The sequence below is a fragment of the Eremomyces bilateralis genome, assembly GCF_010015585.1.
Source record: "Eremomyces bilateralis CBS 781.70 unplaced genomic scaffold P152scaffold_1, whole genome shotgun sequence".
In the NCBI taxonomy this organism is placed as follows: Eukaryota; Fungi; Ascomycota; class Dothideomycetes; order Eremomycetales; family Eremomycetaceae; genus Eremomyces; species Eremomyces bilateralis.
Genome location: NW_022985067.1, coordinates 384,603 through 401,760, shown reverse-complemented (window position 1 = coordinate 401,760; position 17,158 = coordinate 384,603). Strand labels below are relative to the sequence as shown.

General features: G+C 54.2%; 6 protein-coding genes across 6 annotated transcripts; 4 read left to right on the top strand and 2 right to left on the bottom strand.

Moving 5' to 3' along the window:
* Window positions 1-834: 834 nt before the first annotated feature.
* P152DRAFT_4128 (cutinase-domain-containing protein) lies at window positions 835-1,917 on the top strand. The gene is made up of 3 exons (XM_033676990.1): window positions 835-943; window positions 1,005-1,444; window positions 1,497-1,917. The coding sequence occupies exons 2-3, from the start codon at window positions 1,053-1,055 to the stop codon at window positions 1,906-1,908; spliced, it is 804 nt and encodes a 267-aa protein (XP_033538557.1). The 5' UTR covers window positions 835-943; window positions 1,005-1,052; the 3' UTR covers window positions 1,909-1,917.
* A 2,725-nt stretch (window positions 1,918-4,642) lies between these two features.
* Window positions 4,643-6,953, top strand: P152DRAFT_469436 (peptide transport protein PTR2; the record flags this gene model as incomplete). Its single annotated transcript, XM_033680902.1, has 7 exons — window positions 4,643-4,874; window positions 4,933-4,968; window positions 5,021-5,140; window positions 5,191-5,413; window positions 5,467-5,835; window positions 5,893-6,385; window positions 6,450-6,953. 7 exons carry the CDS (start codon window positions 4,643-4,645, stop codon window positions 6,951-6,953), a joined length of 1,977 nt encoding a protein of 658 aa, XP_033538556.1.
* Window positions 6,954-7,244: 291 nt separating this feature from the next.
* P152DRAFT_469435 (trehalase-like protein) lies at window positions 7,245-9,466 on the bottom strand (the record flags this gene model as incomplete). The annotated part of the gene is made up of 3 exons (XM_033680901.1): window positions 7,245-8,424; window positions 8,479-9,135; window positions 9,288-9,466. The coding sequence occupies 3 exons, from the start codon at window positions 9,464-9,466 to the stop codon at window positions 7,245-7,247; spliced, it is 2,016 nt and encodes a 671-aa protein (XP_033538555.1).
* Window positions 9,312-10,339, top strand: P152DRAFT_4027 (uncharacterized protein). Its single transcript, XM_033676668.1, has one exon. It carries the CDS (start codon window positions 9,633-9,635, stop codon window positions 9,999-10,001), a length of 369 nt encoding a protein of 122 aa, XP_033538554.1. The 5' UTR covers window positions 9,312-9,632; the 3' UTR covers window positions 10,002-10,339.
* A 338-nt stretch (window positions 10,340-10,677) lies between these two features.
* Window positions 10,678-13,369, bottom strand: P152DRAFT_469434 (CBF-domain-containing protein; the record flags this gene model as incomplete). The annotated part of the gene is made up of 2 exons (XM_033680900.1): window positions 10,678-13,212; window positions 13,265-13,369. The coding sequence occupies 2 exons, from the start codon at window positions 13,367-13,369 to the stop codon at window positions 10,678-10,680; spliced, it is 2,640 nt and encodes an 879-aa protein (XP_033538553.1).
* Window positions 13,370-13,621: 252 nt separating this feature from the next.
* Window positions 13,622-16,789, top strand: P152DRAFT_453531 (ATP-dependent DNA ligase). Its single transcript, XM_033678391.1, has 4 exons — window positions 13,622-13,863; window positions 13,917-15,248; window positions 15,305-15,839; window positions 15,885-16,789. Exons 1-4 carry the CDS (start codon window positions 13,811-13,813, stop codon window positions 16,641-16,643), a joined length of 2,679 nt encoding a protein of 892 aa, XP_033538552.1. The 5' UTR covers window positions 13,622-13,810; the 3' UTR covers window positions 16,644-16,789.
* The last annotated feature ends 369 nt before the right edge of the window (window positions 16,790-17,158 follow it).

Genomic DNA, 17,158 nt, shown 5'->3' with positions numbered 1-17,158 from the left:
CCTATTCCGTACATTGCGCAGCACAGTGTCATTACAGTCATTCCGTCTTCCCCTTCTTCCTTTTCTCAAAGAAAGTCAAAAGTTCAAACTTGACTGTTTCGGAGACTTGAACCAGCGGACAATTCGAGCCGCGTGCCCTAATATACTCTCGGTTGCCGGCGTCGGACGTCGCCACGTACCGGTCGCACAAGACTCGTATACTAATTTCCAAGGCTTGGGTCAATTACCGCATACAACAACACATGTCCACCGTGTCAGCCAGGGCACAGAGAATATATGTAAAACTGCCCGATTCGGGGGAGCTGCAAAATTAAGCCCTGCCAAGACCTGGTGTCATTCGTCCGGCACGATCGAACCGTGGCCAAGCGCTGCGGATGATGATCCGAAGCCGTCGTTGGGTGAGGTCTTTCTCGGTGTCTGCATAGGGTTCGTCGTATATCGGCGTTCAATCCATATACGAAGTTGACTTCGCCGGAGACGAAGCTTTTCTGACCCTCGGGGCAAACTACTCATTCTACCCTGTATACCGAGCAGGATTCTGGACAGGAGGTACGTGACGCGAGTTCCATCCAATGAAGTGCATCATTTCCTGGAATCGTTTCAATATCAGTCTGGGTAATATGTTTTCGGCATGCCTTTTAAATCTTCTCATTCGATGTTCACCAGTTAAGACTCATCAAGCAACGGTGACTGGGCGATGTTCCCCATCCACGACGCTTGTTGTTCTTGGCCCAGGCACTCTGGTACTATGGCCTCCCTCGTCGCTTTATACTTGCACATGAAGTAGATTGAAGACGAACTCCACACTCCGCATTCGTGGAGGATTATATCTCCGCAAATTACGTGAGGAGAGAGAACCTGGGGGAGGCGTCCGTCATTCCGATCACGCAACTCCGGTCGACATGCAGATATAAAGGGGACTGCAGCACCACCGGACTAAAGTGTTAGTACCGCCTGAACGATACCTTCCATTCCATTCATTTCTAAGCCCGGTGCATCGCTAGAGTCATTCCTTTGATAACCAAGTCTTATTGCAATAATTTCTATCCAACATGAAGGTTGCTTCCATTCTCACCCTGCTTGCGGGCATCGCCACCGCAGCCCCGGTGGCAGAGCCGGTCGAGGCCCGTCAGTTGTTCGGTGGTGTCGGCATGACTGCTACCGAGTTCACCGATGGTGGCTGCAAACCGATCATTTTCATCTTCGCTCGTGGTTCGACCGAGCCGGGTAACTTCGGATTTATCGCCGGGCCTAACACGGCCGACACCCTCAAAGAAATCTTCGGCGCGGGGAACGTCGCCGTGGAGGGCGTCGACTACCCAGCGTTGTTGACCACCAACTTCCTCCCGTCGGGCGGTGACCCCACTGGTGTCAGTGACATGAAGGCGAAGCTCCAGAAGGCTGCCAACTGCGAGGGTTCCATCATCGTTGCCGGTGGCTACAGGTTCGCCCCACCCTAGCTCTTCCAACCTCGCCCCATGCTAACCGTCATCTAGCCAAGGTGCCGCCATCACCCACGAGGCCATCGAAGGCTCCCCCGCACAAGTCGTTGAACGCATCGCCGGCGTCGTCACCTTCGGCGACACCCAGAAGCTGCAATCCGGCGGCAAGATCAAGGGAATCCCACCGCAGAACTTCAAGATCATCTGCGCCACCGGCGACCTCGTCTGCTCCGGCACCTTGATCATCACCGTGGCCCATCTGACCTACAGTGTGGACGGGGAGGACGCGGGAAACTTCCTGGCGGACCGCATTCGCGCGGCGCAGAGCAGCGGCGGCTCATCCGGCGGGTCGACCGGCGGGTCGACCGGTGGCTCGACTGGTGGCTTCGACGGCAGCAGCAGCGAGGGCCTTGGCGCCAGCGGCGGTGGGATTTTAGGAGGCTTCAGCCTCTTCGGCGAGAAGTAAATATTTCGGGTGTCTCGTTACCGGCCACACATCGGCTGCCTCAGGGATGGAAGCCGGTTTGGCCATGTGCTGTGAGCATGGAGCATTAATTGTAGAGCGTGGAGCGTGGATAATGATACGCCTGGGCGGCGACGCGACCCTTGGATACCCATTATTCTAACCGTTCTTGTAAATAGCATCTCCTCATCTAGGTATTGGAGCGACCGGCAATTTTACATCACCTTCGGCCATCGTGCAACCATCGTAGTACCGGCCCCATACGCTGTTTCCTTCCAGTCCTATTATGATTTCTCCCTAAGATATCGGGCATTTCTGTATTGTAGCCAGACCAAACCGTGCACCCGTCGCAACGAGCGTGGATTCACTTGACTTGGTGCCGATTGTCCACCTCCCGCACCAGCTTCCCGATCATGAATCCAAACGAAAGCGCAGCATCGCCTTTCCACGAAATGTGCCCATGCCGATCATACACCACGCTACCAACACACTCACTTGCCTGATCAGTGATCACTGAAGTTCGACGGCGGGATCCGTTCGATTACCTTATTTATCTAATTAGCTTAACCCTTTTTTTCCAGAGGCCAGAAGTGAGGAGGCAAAAGGTCATCCAAACTTTCAGGATTTCACATGTGCAAATGAGATGTGGTGGAGCGGCAGTGGAGCTGCAATCTCGTGAGCTGCTTGACATCAAACCAATCAAATCAATTGATGAGCTTACCGTATGGTACCGTGATGCCCTGATGCCTTTGCTCGGTCGCATCCACCTACATATCAACATCTACGGAATACGGAAGAGGGTATGTCGGTATGCACGTACGGATTACCGTGTCCCTCAACTTATCGACGGCGAATTGGCGATGCCCCGATGGGGTTCCACTGCAACATCAGAGCTACCATCGATGTCAGGATTGCCTTCAGGTTTGGATTTTTCTCGTACCCGAGTCATGTTTCAGTTTGCTGTAATGTCCAAAAGTTCAACCGCACTAACGAGATTAACGCCAGTCCGCTAAATCCTACCCATACCCCAGGGGATTCCTAGCAACGGACAATCTAACTGTATCTGATCACTTGTTGATTGCTTGTCTGCTGTGCTGCGCATGCACTAAGGTATGTAAGCGGATGGTGAGTAATACCAATGCCTTGATTGGTCCGCTTGACAATCGAACATCGCGATGCTCCAATCAGATAGGCATTCTAATACCCGCAGGAACTCCTCCTACTGTAGGAATTATGGTTATTATAAGGTTATCGCGGCACTAGTCAACAAGTGGCGTGTGGAAGAGTGGAGTTTCCTGGGCGTGCATGTTAGCCGTCAGGATCATGATATTAGTTATGACCTTCCAGGCTGGTTCAACATCCCTGATATCGCGACGGACGCTATTTGTGCAGACAAACGTCCGTGATCCCCTCTGGAAATCTCAACAGGGTCAGCGACTCAGCGTGGAGTTGAGTTAAGGCGAATCCGATATATCCTCCGAGCCTTGATGGCACCGTTACACCTTGGCAGCCGGCGAATGATTGTCTAGATGCTGCACGTCGAAGTAGTTTCCTGCCTATTCGGAGTTAGCCTCCAAGCCACAGTGACAGCGGGTTGGCTAAATCCTGGCTTGCCCCGCGGGAGAAGCTTTTCGTTCGACTTAGTCTATTCTAGCCAGGTCTCACCACATCGAATTCCAACCACCCAACTAACTATCCAAAAGCCCAAGACCTTTACCGTTCGAGTTCATCCGCGGCGCCACTAATATCGAGGTCGCTAGCTTAGGCTCTCTCATCGAATGCGACTGGGCAGCTACTGACAAACCTTGGAAAACACTAGGCCACCATTTTTAACCCGGATAAAGGAGCTTCTCAGCAATTAAGCTCCTTGGTAGTGCAGATATTTGATGTCTTAGACACGCCACTCCCGCGCCACCTCCATCAGCCTCCATCAGCAATAAAATGGCAAGAAAACACAACCTCAAGAATCAAGATCCTTGCCGTTCAATATCTCTCGCAGCATCGCCCTCAAATAATGGAGCGGCAATTGCTCAGGATCTTTGCGTGCTTGGTGGGGTGAGTGTCGATCACTCTATGCTAGGGGCTGGGAATCCTTCCACTCCTCGGGACCTGGCAGGGGAAACCGACCTAGAATCCTAGATGGGCCAATATCGCTATCGAGGAATGTACCCAACCCATGCGCGCCAAGACCGGGAAATGTAACATCGCGACGATATCACAAGCTCCAAACGGGTAAATGACCAGGACTATCTTCAACTCCCTAGCAAACGACGGCCCGCTACCATGAGCGCCTATTGCGGTTGGCTATGGTTGGTCCCGTTCATATGGGAATTGGGAAGGTGCTACAGTGCTACCTGACTTCTAGATCAGGATCGAGATAACGGCTATCATGGTCCAGCTAGGAACCACCACGCGACACCAGCGCCGTCCATGTCGTGCCGTCTAATCTCCATGTCGTGCCCACTCTCGAGACTCCCGACTGATTGCGTGCGGGGTCCCAACCATGGTAGACTGATGAGCATGGAAAAATCACTGAAATAGTGCTATATCCCCCCGGGGTTGCTACTCCATCCCCTCCCATCGACCGGGCTTCTGGAAATCATATCTCGTTCGGGTTTCACAGAGTCATAGAGAAGAGCCTTTCGTGCTTGGATCAGGATCACTACCCGTGTCTCATACTGATACATACTCATCGCCACTTGGTGGTTGACTGATATCGCAATCAACGGCTATCACAATGGCTTTCGACGCAACCGCCGAAGCTCCTGACATAGCCAAGGCACAGGTTAAAGGCCTCGGGGATCCGACTCCGCCATTGGAGAAGAAACAAGACGAGGTCGCATTTCCCGAGCCCCTTTCGGACGACGACTCGGGATATGTACTCCCCACGGAAGAAGAGATCGAGACGTTGAGGCGCGTTCCTGGACGTATCCCGTGGATCGCCTTCACCGTCACCTTCGTGGAACTTTGTATGCATTCCGAATCGGTCCAATTGGGCATATTGATGGCTAACTGCGAGATGTCCAGGCGAACGATTTGCGTACTACGGAACGACTGCAGTGTGTAAGTATCTTTGTAGAGCACATCTGATGCACAATGACTGATTGTGATTCAGTGGTCAACTTCGTTCAGCGACCACTACCCGAAGGATCTACTACTGGAAACGACCCCCGCGATGATGGACGACCTGGTGCGCTTAACTATGGCCAGCGTGCTTCCACTGGTCTCGTGTTGTGTAAGGATTCCAGGCCCCTCCAAAGCAGGTCAGGTTACTAATAATCCTAGTCAATCGATTCTGGTCCTACTTTACGCCGCTCTTTGGAGGATATATTGCCGACTCTAAATGGGGAAAGATCAAGACCATCCAGATGTCAATTGCGTGTGCTATGTTCGGACATGTCATTATCATTATCTCCGCTATTCCTCAAGTGATCAAGAACCCCACAGGTGCCATGGGCTGCCTGGCTGTGGGTCTCGTCTTCTTCGGTACTGGTGTGGGAGGATTCAAGTAAGCAGGGCTCTGACTTACTCCATTATTGAACTGTAGCTGACTCCAACAAGACCCAATGTCTCTCCCCTCATGGTTGACCAGCTGAAATCCAAGCCGATGCACATCAAAACCTTGGCAACCGGCGAGCGAGTCATTGTCGATCCCGCTGTCACCACCCAGCGAATCTTCATGTACTTCTATATGTTCATCAATGTCGGCTCCATCACCGGGCAGGTTAGTATGGTCTACGCGGAACGTTATGTCGGTTTCTGGCTGTCGTACTTGCTGCCCACCATCATGTTCGCACTCTGCCCCATCGTTCTGGCCGTCTTCAACAACCGCTATGTCAACAAGCCGCCGACTGGTTCTGTGTTGGGCAAGTCGGCCCGGCTGATGAAGTACGCAATGAGGGGCAAGGTGTCGCCTAACCCAGTCACGACGTAAGTTTCCCCAGTGCGATCTCTACGCCGGGATCCAAGCTGACCACCTACCTCCAGCGCAAGGAACTTCAATTCGGGCACCTTCTGGGAAGATGTGAAGCCTTCCCGTGTCGTGAACAAGCCGAAGTGGATGACCTTTGACGACGCCTGGGTCGATGAAGTAGCTCGTGGAGTCAAGGCCTGCGGTGTCTTCATCTTCTACCCCCTCTTCTGGCTCGCGTACAACCAAATCGACGGCAACTTGGTATCGCAGGCGGCAACCATGTCTCTGCACGGTGCCCCGAACGACTTGATCAACAACATGAACCCGCTTGGAATCATCATCATGATCCCGATCCTCGATCAGCTCATATATCCGGCCCTTCGGAAAATGAAGATTCGGTTCACCCCGCTGCGCCGCATGTGCGCAGGCTTCTTTGTTGCATGCTCCGCTATGATCTGGGCCGCGGTCGTGCAACATTACATCTATAAGACCGGAGCGTGCGGGAAATATATGAACACGTGCGATGAACCGGCCGCGCCAATCAACGTGTGGTCCCAAACCGGAGCGGTATGTCTCCTCTTCCCATCCTCGAAACCCTAGAGAGAAGCATCTCCCGACTAACACACTGTAGTACGTCCTGGTCGGTCTCGCCGAAATCTTTGCCTCCATCACCGGTCTCGAATACGCTTACACCAAAGCCCCCGCCAACATGAAAGGCATGGTCTTCGGCTTCTACCACTTCAGCCAGGCCGTCTCCTCCGCCATCGGCCAGGCCTTCACCGCGCTGTCCGAGGACCCGCTGCTGGAGTGGAACTATGGCTCCGTGGCAATCATCGCGTTCTGCGGTGGTGTTGCCTTTTGGTGGTTCTTCCACAAGCTCGACGCCGAGGAGGAGGCCCTCAACCTGCTGCCCGAGTCGACCTACCAGGGCAAAAACCTGGGCGCCAAGGATAAGTTGGGGGACGAGGAGGCACGTGACCAGGAGAATTTCGAGCAGGCGCGTAACCAGGGAGATTTCGAGAAGGCGGAGCTGGGGGGTGGTGAGGTGAGGGAGCTGGGGGGTGGTGAGGTGAGGGAGCTGGCGGGTGGTGAGGTGACGGAGATTAACGAGCTGCCGGCGAAGCGGGCTGCGTGAGAAGTGTTGCAGCACTAAGGGAAGGGAATCGTATTGGAGGTTCCGGTGATACTGTTGCAATGGCTGCCATATATCAATATAGATCGTAAACGTTCGATATTGGAAATTGGAAGCTCCGTCGCTCTTCAAACCGTTGCGACTGAAAAGCTTTCAGTTGAGAAATGCACTAATAGTATCTCGTGAAAGGTAAAATACATCATTATTATATGCCATGATCTGGCATCAGTGATGGCAGATTTACTGGCCGGCTACAGCACCATCCGCAGTAGCTAAACATTCCTTCACGCCTCCTCAATCCCTATTGCGCTTCCCAAACTTCCTCACCCACCGCCCATCCCTCGGATCCAACTCTACCGCCCTCCTCGCCCCACCTCCACTCAAATGCGCCGGCGTCAACTCCCCACACTCCGGCCTCGTCAGCCCCTCCGCAAACGTATCCGCGACCCAGATCAACACACCATTCGTCCACCCGAACCCCTCCACCACCTCATATTCCCCCCCGCTTCCCGCCACGTTCGTCGCGTTGTCTGCATACTTCTCGAACATGATGCCCTCCGCCTCCGCCGCCAGCCCGTCTAGCTTCGGCGTCTCGCTCGTCGAACCTCCTGTCGCGCGCCACGTGCAGAACGTCGAGTCGAGGTACCGCTGCGCGAGGCGACCAGCGAGCGCGCGGACCGACTGGTAGGCATCATCGGCGGCACCGAACGATGCGGGGGTGTTGAGGAGGCCCTTGAGGAGGATGTAGATCAGCGGCGGCCAGACGTTCGGCTGGTCCCATTGCTGGCCCGTCTGCAAGTTCGTGGCAGGGATGGCGCCGGCTTTGTCGTCGAGGTACTGGGCGACGCGGGTGTAGGCGAGGGAGACGGCGAGGGGGTTGTTTTTGAGGTGCGGGGGCGCGGCACCGGTCCAGAAGGGATAGAATTGGCCGGCGTGGAAGAAAAGTTGGGAGCCTGGGGGGGCACCGGCGGTTTCGGCGGCTGTGGCGTCGTCGTCCGCGGCGGGGATCCACATGTAGGGGGAGGAGGAGGTGAGGTTGTAGTCGAAGAAGCTGTTGTATGTGGAGTTCCACATGAGGGCGTAAATGGCGTCGCTACGCTGTTGGGCGAGGTTGGCGTAATGCGTCGCGCCAGTCTCGTTGCCGACAGCGGAGAGGTACTTGCTGATGACCAGTTCGTTGCCGTAGAGGATGGAGTTGAGATCGACGGGGACAATCTCGTAGTTGTTGAGGCTGCGGAGAGGGAAATACATGTCCCTCAGTGCATCGGAGGGAGTGGCGAGCCATCGTGTGGTGTAATCCCAGCCGGACTCTGCTCCGCTGGCGAGGTTGGCATAGAGTGCAACTTTTTCAGTCTCGTCCAATGGGGTTGTAGGATAGATGATGCCGGATTCAGCGTAGTAGGACTGATTATTGGCGGTGACGTAGTCTTCACGGTATGATTCTGGTCGAGGCTGCGTGTTCGTCACCGCATATCTGGTACCGAGATCAGTCAGATTTAGGACCATGGATATGAGCACTGATACTCACCTGTTTAGAGTGTACGTCTCCCCTTCTGCGCTGACCTGGATCGTTCGATTCGTCATCCACCAGTCATGCTCCTTAATCAACAGCGGCAATGCCCGCTCCACGATGCTTGTATCCTTCGTATACTGCACGTAGGCATCCACCATAAACGACAGAAGTGGCGGCTGCGAGCGATTCAAGTAATAGATCCTTGCTCCATTGGGCACGAATCCCACTGTATCGACCAGATCGAGGAAATTCTCAATGATATTCTTCGCAATCTCCGTGAAGTTGCCCTGCGTGCGGAGCAGCCCCTCGATCACCCAGAACGAGTCCCAGTAATACGGCTCACGGAACCGGCCGCCCGCGACCACGAAGCTGCGGTTGACGGGGATGAAGCTGTCGACGCAGCCAGTGCAATTGTCCCGGCCAACATACTGCCTCGTGAGGTCCGGCCAGATGTCGATGACCTTCTCGACGAACTCGGAAATCACGGTGTCGTTGACCCGGTCCAGGAATACTGGGTGGGTGGATAGGGACTCCCGCGGCACTTCTTCCAGCTCGGTGCCCTCTTCGCCAAAGTAGGTGGTTAGGAAGTCGTTGAGATCCGAGTTGTTGGTGATCGGCCGCGACAGGTTACCGAAGGCGGCGATGACCTCATCCAATGGACGAATTGTTGGCCTGCAGCATTAGTTAGCGCCACTCCGCAGACGGTCTTGTATGCACTTCACACAATACGAGTTGAACCGGGATGTCTTGCGGATTCCGGATTTCTTGGAGAAATCGATCATTGGAAGAGCTTGCAACTTGGAACAATGCGGAGTCCAACTTACAGGTCTACGAATGTTTTCGAGTCGGTGAACGGCTGTGCCAACTCAATTTCGTGAAGGATGTCTCCATGACAGTAGACAGGAGAATCGCATGGTGCGATGACGGTGCCGTTCTCGTACAACGCAAAAACGAATGGAATCGAAACAAGCAGCGTGATCGATATCCTCTTGAAGGTCACCATGATCGTGGAAGAAGTCACGACGACGGCATGCAATTCAGTTGTCTCGGGCTCACCAAACGCAGCGAAGGATCATAAACCATTCTTCAGCAGCCGATGAGGGCAATGAGTGGATTATATTCCTTACGGCAGAACTGGCCCCGTCTCTCACGATCTCCGCACCTTCTCCATGCACCGTCAACCGCCGCTCCTGTTCATGTTTTCCATGGAATTGTCATCAAGCTTGGCTGACGTCGGAGAGCCTTCAAGTGACGATGCAAAAAGCGCCGGGAGTCGTTCGCTCTTCGCCCTCCGTAGCCGCATAGAGCCAACGACTCCATTTTCCCCAGACAAAATCATCCCCGTTATCCCTAGGCTCGGTGGTGGGCACAGGATGCGAAGAAAGCATGACGATCACGATGCAACCGTGGGGATCCGTCTTGACAACTTCCCAACTGGGAAGCTCGCGGGTCTAGTCTCCGCATGCCATCCAGACAACCTAGTTCCCCGCATTGAGAGTTTGGTTCTGGGTGCCAATGGAAATAGACCATGGGCCTAGTGGAAAAGCGAGATGGTGAGCGATGAACTGATCTTGCCGCTGGAACGGTCCGAGTCCCAATGGTGGATGCGCGCCATCTGCGTCAATGTCGGGGATGCCTCTGGGAGAGAACAGGGAATGAACAATGACGACGCGGCCGAGATATGCGAATTGGGCAGGGCATCCAATTGACGCGGAATTTTCCGACTACGGTTGTCGTCTGAACTTCCTATTGAGGTTCATTCAGTGTAAAAAGCGTGTCCCTGTCAATTGATATTGTAATCATTAATGTTGTAATCATTTGAACTGTGTAGACTGCAGAGAGCTGCGGATATTCGCGGTTGATAATGATTAGAAAGTATTTCTGCCTTGATGTCTCGTATTGCTTGATAGATGCCTTATCGTGATCTTATCATCAAAGTCTAAAACAAACCATCTAGATTCAACCCTCGAGCCAGCACATCGTCAGCTCATCACACCAGACATCGGAAGAACTTTCCCTCTCACAGTCGCTCTACTACCAAACATGATCCTCCAAACTAACCAAATGAAGTCATCAATGACCATTACATTGAATACACCTGTCTACAGCCCAACCTCATTTCCGATACAAGTATTTTGATTCTTGCCAATGGAGAAAGCCTTTGCCCAGACGTGAACGCATTCCCATCCGTAGTTCGACCCTCCCTATCAACCCCTACTCTTCATCGTCCCCCTCCAGCAATTTCGCATAGTCATCCGCCGACGCGAACATCGGCAACTGCTTCAACTTCCGCTTCCGCGCCCTGCCCGCCTTTTTCGGATCCTCCTCCTTCTCGGCCGGCGCAGTGGTCGGCGCGCGCTCCTTTGCTAATGCCTCCTCGAGCACCGACATCATGTGGTCGGGGAGCTCGCCGTCCTCATCGCTGCTGCCGAACATGTCGTCGTCGCTCTCGAGGTTGAGCTCGACTTCGGACAGTTCGGCATCTTCGCCCTCGTCTTGGTCGTCGCCGAATTCGACCTCTGCATCTTCGTCTTCGTCTTCGTCCTCCTCGTCCTCCATGAACCCGCTGCCCAGATCTTCGTTGTCATCCTCAAACTCATCCGCATCCTCCTCATCTTCCTCTAACTCCGGCTGCGAATCCACCAACGCCTTCCACACCTCCGTATCGCCCATCTCGCTATCCGCATCGCTCCCCTCCTCAGCATCGCCATCCTTCCTCTTCTTGTTCGCCATCTTCTTCTTGTTCGCCGGCTGGTTGAAGTACTTATGGAAGAACACCTCATCCACCGGTACCTCCTCCACCTTCTTCTGCCAGAAACTCTGCTCATTCAACGGCGCCTCCGCCATCCCGCCCGCCTTGCTCTTGATCAGCACGTCCTCCGCCCCCGTGCCCGCGAGCGGTTGCATGATCGAGACGCCGCGCGTCGATGTCGCCTTGGAGGCGCGCGCGCCACGGTAGACGAAGCGGTCCAGGAAGTGGATCAGCGTGTGGTGTGTGGCATCGGGCTTGGGGGGCATTTCCTCCGAGTAGAGGAAGCGGGAGCCGAAGAGCTGCGCGGACGGGTGGTAGTGGATTTGGTAGGGTACGAGCTCCCAGAGGCAGGTGTGCTCGGCGCCGCTGTGTTCGGGGTCGCGCTTGCGAGGATCGTAGCGGGGGCGCGGGGCAGTATCGGTGGTTTGGGGAGGGGCATCGGTAGGGGATTCGGGGACGTCGACGAAGTGCTCGCGTTCATCGTCGGCGCCTTCTTCGGGCTGGCTGAGCATAGAATGAAGGTTGGGGATGGTCTTGTTGAGCTCATGGACAAGGTATAGTACGCCTGAGACGAACGAAGGCTCATGTAATGTCGTGACCTGCAGTAGTCGCTTGACGAAAGCCTTGACTCGTTTGATGCTAACATCCGATTTGAGCGACTTGTACAGCAGATTCAGATACATGATCTGTTTCGAGGACGTCAGAAGTCGAGGGTCGAGAAGCGACTCGTAGAGCACCCGGTAATATCGGTCGACCGCCAGATGTTTTCTGCTGGTGAACTGCTGCAGTAGCATCAAAGCCTGAATGCCGGTATTGAAATTGGACGAATGAGTGACCCGGAAGATAGTGTCAATGTGTGCTTCGAAGGTCGCATCGCTGGTATCCGCGAATGGGAACGCTCGGTTGACGCCAGCAAGAATTTGGGACACCAGCTTCTCGTTGAGCTCTTCCGCCGGCTTGTCAGATGGGAGCGGTTTTCCTTTCTTCTTGTTGAATTTGCGCCGTTGCTCCGGCTCGGGTGCCTTGACCACCGGGGTGTTCTCGTTTTTCTCTGATATCTTTAGTAATACTAGGAACAGGCCGAAGTAGATGTCCAACAGCTTATTCGCCAGCGTCTGCTCCTTCATGCTGAGCACCGTCTGGTTCAATGTGATGACCGCGTAGTACTTGGCATGATCGTTTTGACCCGGACGGAAAATCAGGTCAGCCTCCATGGCGTTGATGACCGTCTCCTTCATGGCCGGATGCTTGGTCTGCAGCTGCAGCAGCAGAAACGACGCTTTCGACGCGACCTTGCGGTTCGTATCTCCAACCTTGTTCACCAACAGTCGAAGGAGATTCTCCTCTTGCTCCGGCTTGGCGTTCAGGAGATCGGCAATGTACGTCAGCGCTCGGCTGCGCGAGTATTCGACTTCGTCGTTGCACCAGGTCTCTAGCGCTGTCAGGATCTTGAAGAACGTATGCTTCAGCCAGTCCTCGAACGCCCACACGATCAGGTGCGCGGGCCGGATGGGTTCCGGAAGCTCGTCGCCCGCCTTCCAATTCTTCATATCTTGTCCCTCAAGCGCGCTCAGCAGCGCGGGATTCTTCGCAAAGTATCGAAGTTTGCGGTCAGATGGGAGCACCGACCCTTGAGCGAGCAAATCGTTGATCGCTCCCAGCGCCATCAGGGACTGGCCACGGTTGCGCTTGTCCGCCAGGCTGACGAGGCTCTCGAAGGCCTTTTTGTTGTGCAGCGGGGACTCCTGGACGCCCAAGGTCAGGGCGGAGATCTTATCCTCCAGGGTTCCGGACGTCATGATGGTCGACATGAACCGCTGCGTGGAGTTCGACCGGGACGAGGTCTCCTGCTCGTATTTGGCGACCTCGGCGTCGAGGAGCTGGTTGGCATGGTTGTGCAATTCATCTAGTACACGCTTGGGTGGCTGAACAACGGAGTCGGAGATCGGGATGGAGGGTAGTTGGACAGCATGCCAGTCTGATCCAATTTCTATGTCCTGAGCAATTCGTCAGCAATCTTGTAAGATCGTCAGATCAACTGTGCCATACCAGATTCCTCTTCTTCGATTTCGGTGCAAATGTTGGCTCGGATTTGGGGCGCTTCGACTCCGAATTACGCTCAAATCGTTCCAAGGGCTTCCTTTTCTTCCCCATTTTGCCGAAATTAAGCAATGTATCTTGATATTAGGTATCTGGTGCTTGGGATGAATCAATCGAGCTTTTCGATTCCATGAAGATGATGAAATTCTCGAAATTTTGGGGTGGGGCCGTTGCAGGGAGATCTGCCACCGAAAGGGTCTGTTGCCTGAGGCAATAAGGCAAAACAAGCGACGCGTGACTGGACGCCTGCGACGCGTCAATGGAACTGTGGAAGTGAAGTCAATCTGATCAGCAGTTATTATTGACTGCTTCTCCATAATCGGCAAATCACATCAAATTCTTAATTTACCCTTCACTAGCCCGTGTGGCATGCTACATCGTCTCTCTCGATCCATCGTGTTCAATACACTCGTTCCACCCCGCTCAATCCATGTGAGCCATCCGTCTCCCTTCATTCGGTCCTTCTCGAACCTACTCTTCCCCCACCCAGCAACCATGTCTAAACAATCAACACTTGGGTATGTTAAATCGAGGCAGCAGACCCTCGGGTATGTGGCTGTCGCGTCCGCCTGTTTGGATAATGGCGACTTACGTTACACAGGAAATTCTTCGGCAAGCCGAATGGAACCGCTTCTAAAGCTGCCCCACGGCAATCGACGCTGGTGATGAAGAATGCACCAGAGGAGAAAGCAAACACAGCAGTTGCTGACAAAGATGAGGCTGAGGTGAACGATGAGGCCGATGTCAAAATGGAAGAGTCGACCGCCGAAACACCGGCGAAGAGTCCGGATGACTCTGGCGAGATCGGGGCGAGGAGGAGTTCGTTGAATGGGAAGAGGACTATTGCCGAAGAGGAGGACTCAAAATCAGAGGATGATAGCGACGAACCCCCAACCAAGCGGCAGCGCAAGCAGGCACCAAAGCCAGTCGAAAGCAAGAAGCCACAGCCGAAGAAGGACTCGATCTCACCCTCTCCATCGAAAGGCTCCGAAGGAGGCAGGGCGGCAGCACAGGGGGCACCAAAGAGCCCAGTCAAGCTCGCCGCGGCCAAGGTTCCCCAAAAGGCGAAGGACGAGGATGAAGCGGAGTCAACAAAGAGCGACTCAGCTGCAGAAAGCGAGGCAGACAGTGAAGGAGAGGAGAAGCCGGAGGTCGTTGCAAAAGCCCGCGAAAAGATCCAGACTGTTGTTAAGGGGGGTGGAAAGGATCCATATCCGGATTGGAAAGCGGGTGACCCGGTGCCGTATGCTGCGCTCTGCGCCACATTCTCGAAGGTTGAGATGACGACCAAACGGCTAGAGATCATGGCGCACTGCTCTCTGTTTCTACAACAGGTCCTGCGGTTGACTCCCGGTGACCTTCTCCCTACGATCTTACTCATGGTAAACAAACTGGCTGCCGATTACTCCGGGATTGAGCTGGGTATTGGCGAATCCCTGATCATGAAAGCGGTTGGAGAGAGCACTGGTCGGAGTCTTCAAGTTATCAAGGCCGATCAAAACGAGATTGGAGATCTCGGTCTGGTCGCCGCGAAGAGTCGTCTCAACCAGCCTACAATGTTCAAACCGAAGCCGTTAACGGTCCGTGGCGTTCATGCAGGGCTTATGAGTATCGCTACCGTCGAAGGTCAGGGATCTCAGGGACGAAAGATTGCCGGCATAAAGAAACTCCTCTCGGCCGCCGATGCGGAAAGCGTAGGGAAGGGCGCAAAGGGGGTTGACATCACCGAAAACAAGGGTGGCGCAAGTGAAGCAAAGTTCATTGTGAGAACGCTAGAGGGAAAACTCAGGCTTGGTCTCGCAGAAAAAACCGCGCTGGTTGCTCTAGCTCAGGCCGTGGTGTTCCATGAGATCACAACGGCGAACGATGGCAAGAAGGTCCCTAGCACGGAGCAGCTCGCCCAGGGTGAAAGGACCCTAAAAACGGTTTACAGGTAATCACTCCATAGCGCTATACTTGTGATCACGATGGACTGACAGCCAAACGCAGCGAGCTTCCAAGCTACGAAGTCATCATACCGATGATTCTCCAACACGGACTGGGTAATCTTCAAGACAATTGCAGACTCCAACCTGGAGTACCGCTCAAACCCATGTTGGCTCGTCCAACCAAATCTATCACCGAAGTTCTTGATCGCTTCGAAGGCAAGGACTTCACCTGTGAATACAAATACGATGGAGAGCGTGCACAGATCCACTACGTCGCGCATGACGCTCCGCAAAGCTTCGCCACGGACATCCCTTCGGCCGGCAAATCCGTGAAAGGCGTGGCGAACATCTTCTCGAGAAACTCGGAGGACCTCAGCAAGAAATATCCCGACATCCTCGCGAAGCTTCCGACGTGGGTGAAGGATACTACGAAGAGCTTCGTGCTGGATTGCGAAACGGTCGCGTGGGATGTGGTGGAGAAGAAGCTGCTTCCGTTTCAGCAATTGATGACGCGGAAACGGAAGGATGTCAAGGTTGAGGATGTCAAGGTCAAGGTCTGCGTGTTTGCGTTCGATCTTCTCTTCCTGAACGGAGAGGTACGTGCAATGAGTCCCGTATATCAACCCAGCTAACCCCTTCAGGCGCTGGTCAAGAAGACATTCCGTGAGCGTAGAGAAATGTTGAACGAGGCCTTCACGCCGGTTGAAGGGGAGTTTTCTTTCGCGACCTACAAGGACACGAACGAACTCGAAGAGATCCAAGCCATTCTTGAAGAGAGCATGAAAGCCGCCTGTGAAGGATTGATGGTGAAGATGCTGGACGGGCCCGAGAGCAGCTACGAACCCAGCAAACGAAGCCAGAACTGGCTGAAAGTGAAGAAAGACTACCTTGCCGGCGTGGGGGACTCCCTCGATCTTGTCGTGCTCGGGGCCTACTTCGGCAAAGGCAAGCGGACATCCGTATACGGTGCGTTCCTCCTGGCCTGCTGGAACCCCAGCACCGAGAAATACGAGACCGTCTGCAACATCGGCACTGGGTTCTCCGAAGCCATCCTCGAAGAGTTCCATACCAAACTGTCCGAGATGGTCATTGAGAAAGCGAAGCCATTCTACTCGCACAGCGCTGGCAACAAGGATCAGCCCGACGTGTGGTTCGAGCCACAGATGGTCTGGGAGGTCAAGACGGCGGACTTGACGCTCAGCCCGCGGTACAAAGCCGCTGCGGAGGAGATGGCAGGAGGGAAAGGGGTTAGTTTGAGGTTCCCACGGTTCATCAGGGTGCGAGACGATAAGAAGCCCGACCAGGCGACTTCGAGCAGGATGGTGGCGGAGATGTACAGGAAGCAAGATGCGTCCTCGAAGCCCAAGGGACCGTCGGTTGATGACGACTTTGAGTATTAGAGTGGCATCACGGGCGCCGCTTCGGCCCTCATATATAGTGAACCCAACATGGCAGCCAAGAGGAATGGCGGATGAGATGAATTTACGGCATATACTATTCTACCTACTTCAATGATGGAGAAGGATAAACCAATGATTACACGTGGTAATTAAGAGGCGCACCTGAACGTAATCATGTCCCAAGCCTTAAACCAGTGCCTACAATATTGCATATATTCATGGACAGCACTCATATTTCACCGACACCATATCGGAGTCTGGACAAGTTGACGGAGTCGGCCCGTTCATTAATCTTTGCACTTTGGTTCACCCTCGCCTCTTGAACCATCCATCCTCACCCGCCATCCACCCACCCAGTCACGGACCGGCACCTTGCCGAGGCAAAAGTTTCTTCGAGACGCGTCCAAAGGCGCCGACATTTGCCCTCCCCCTACATGCAACAATCGACGATTTGCTCGCGGCCCAGACGGCCCAATTAAGGCGCGCCTAGTGAAATGGCCGAATTTTCCACTCCT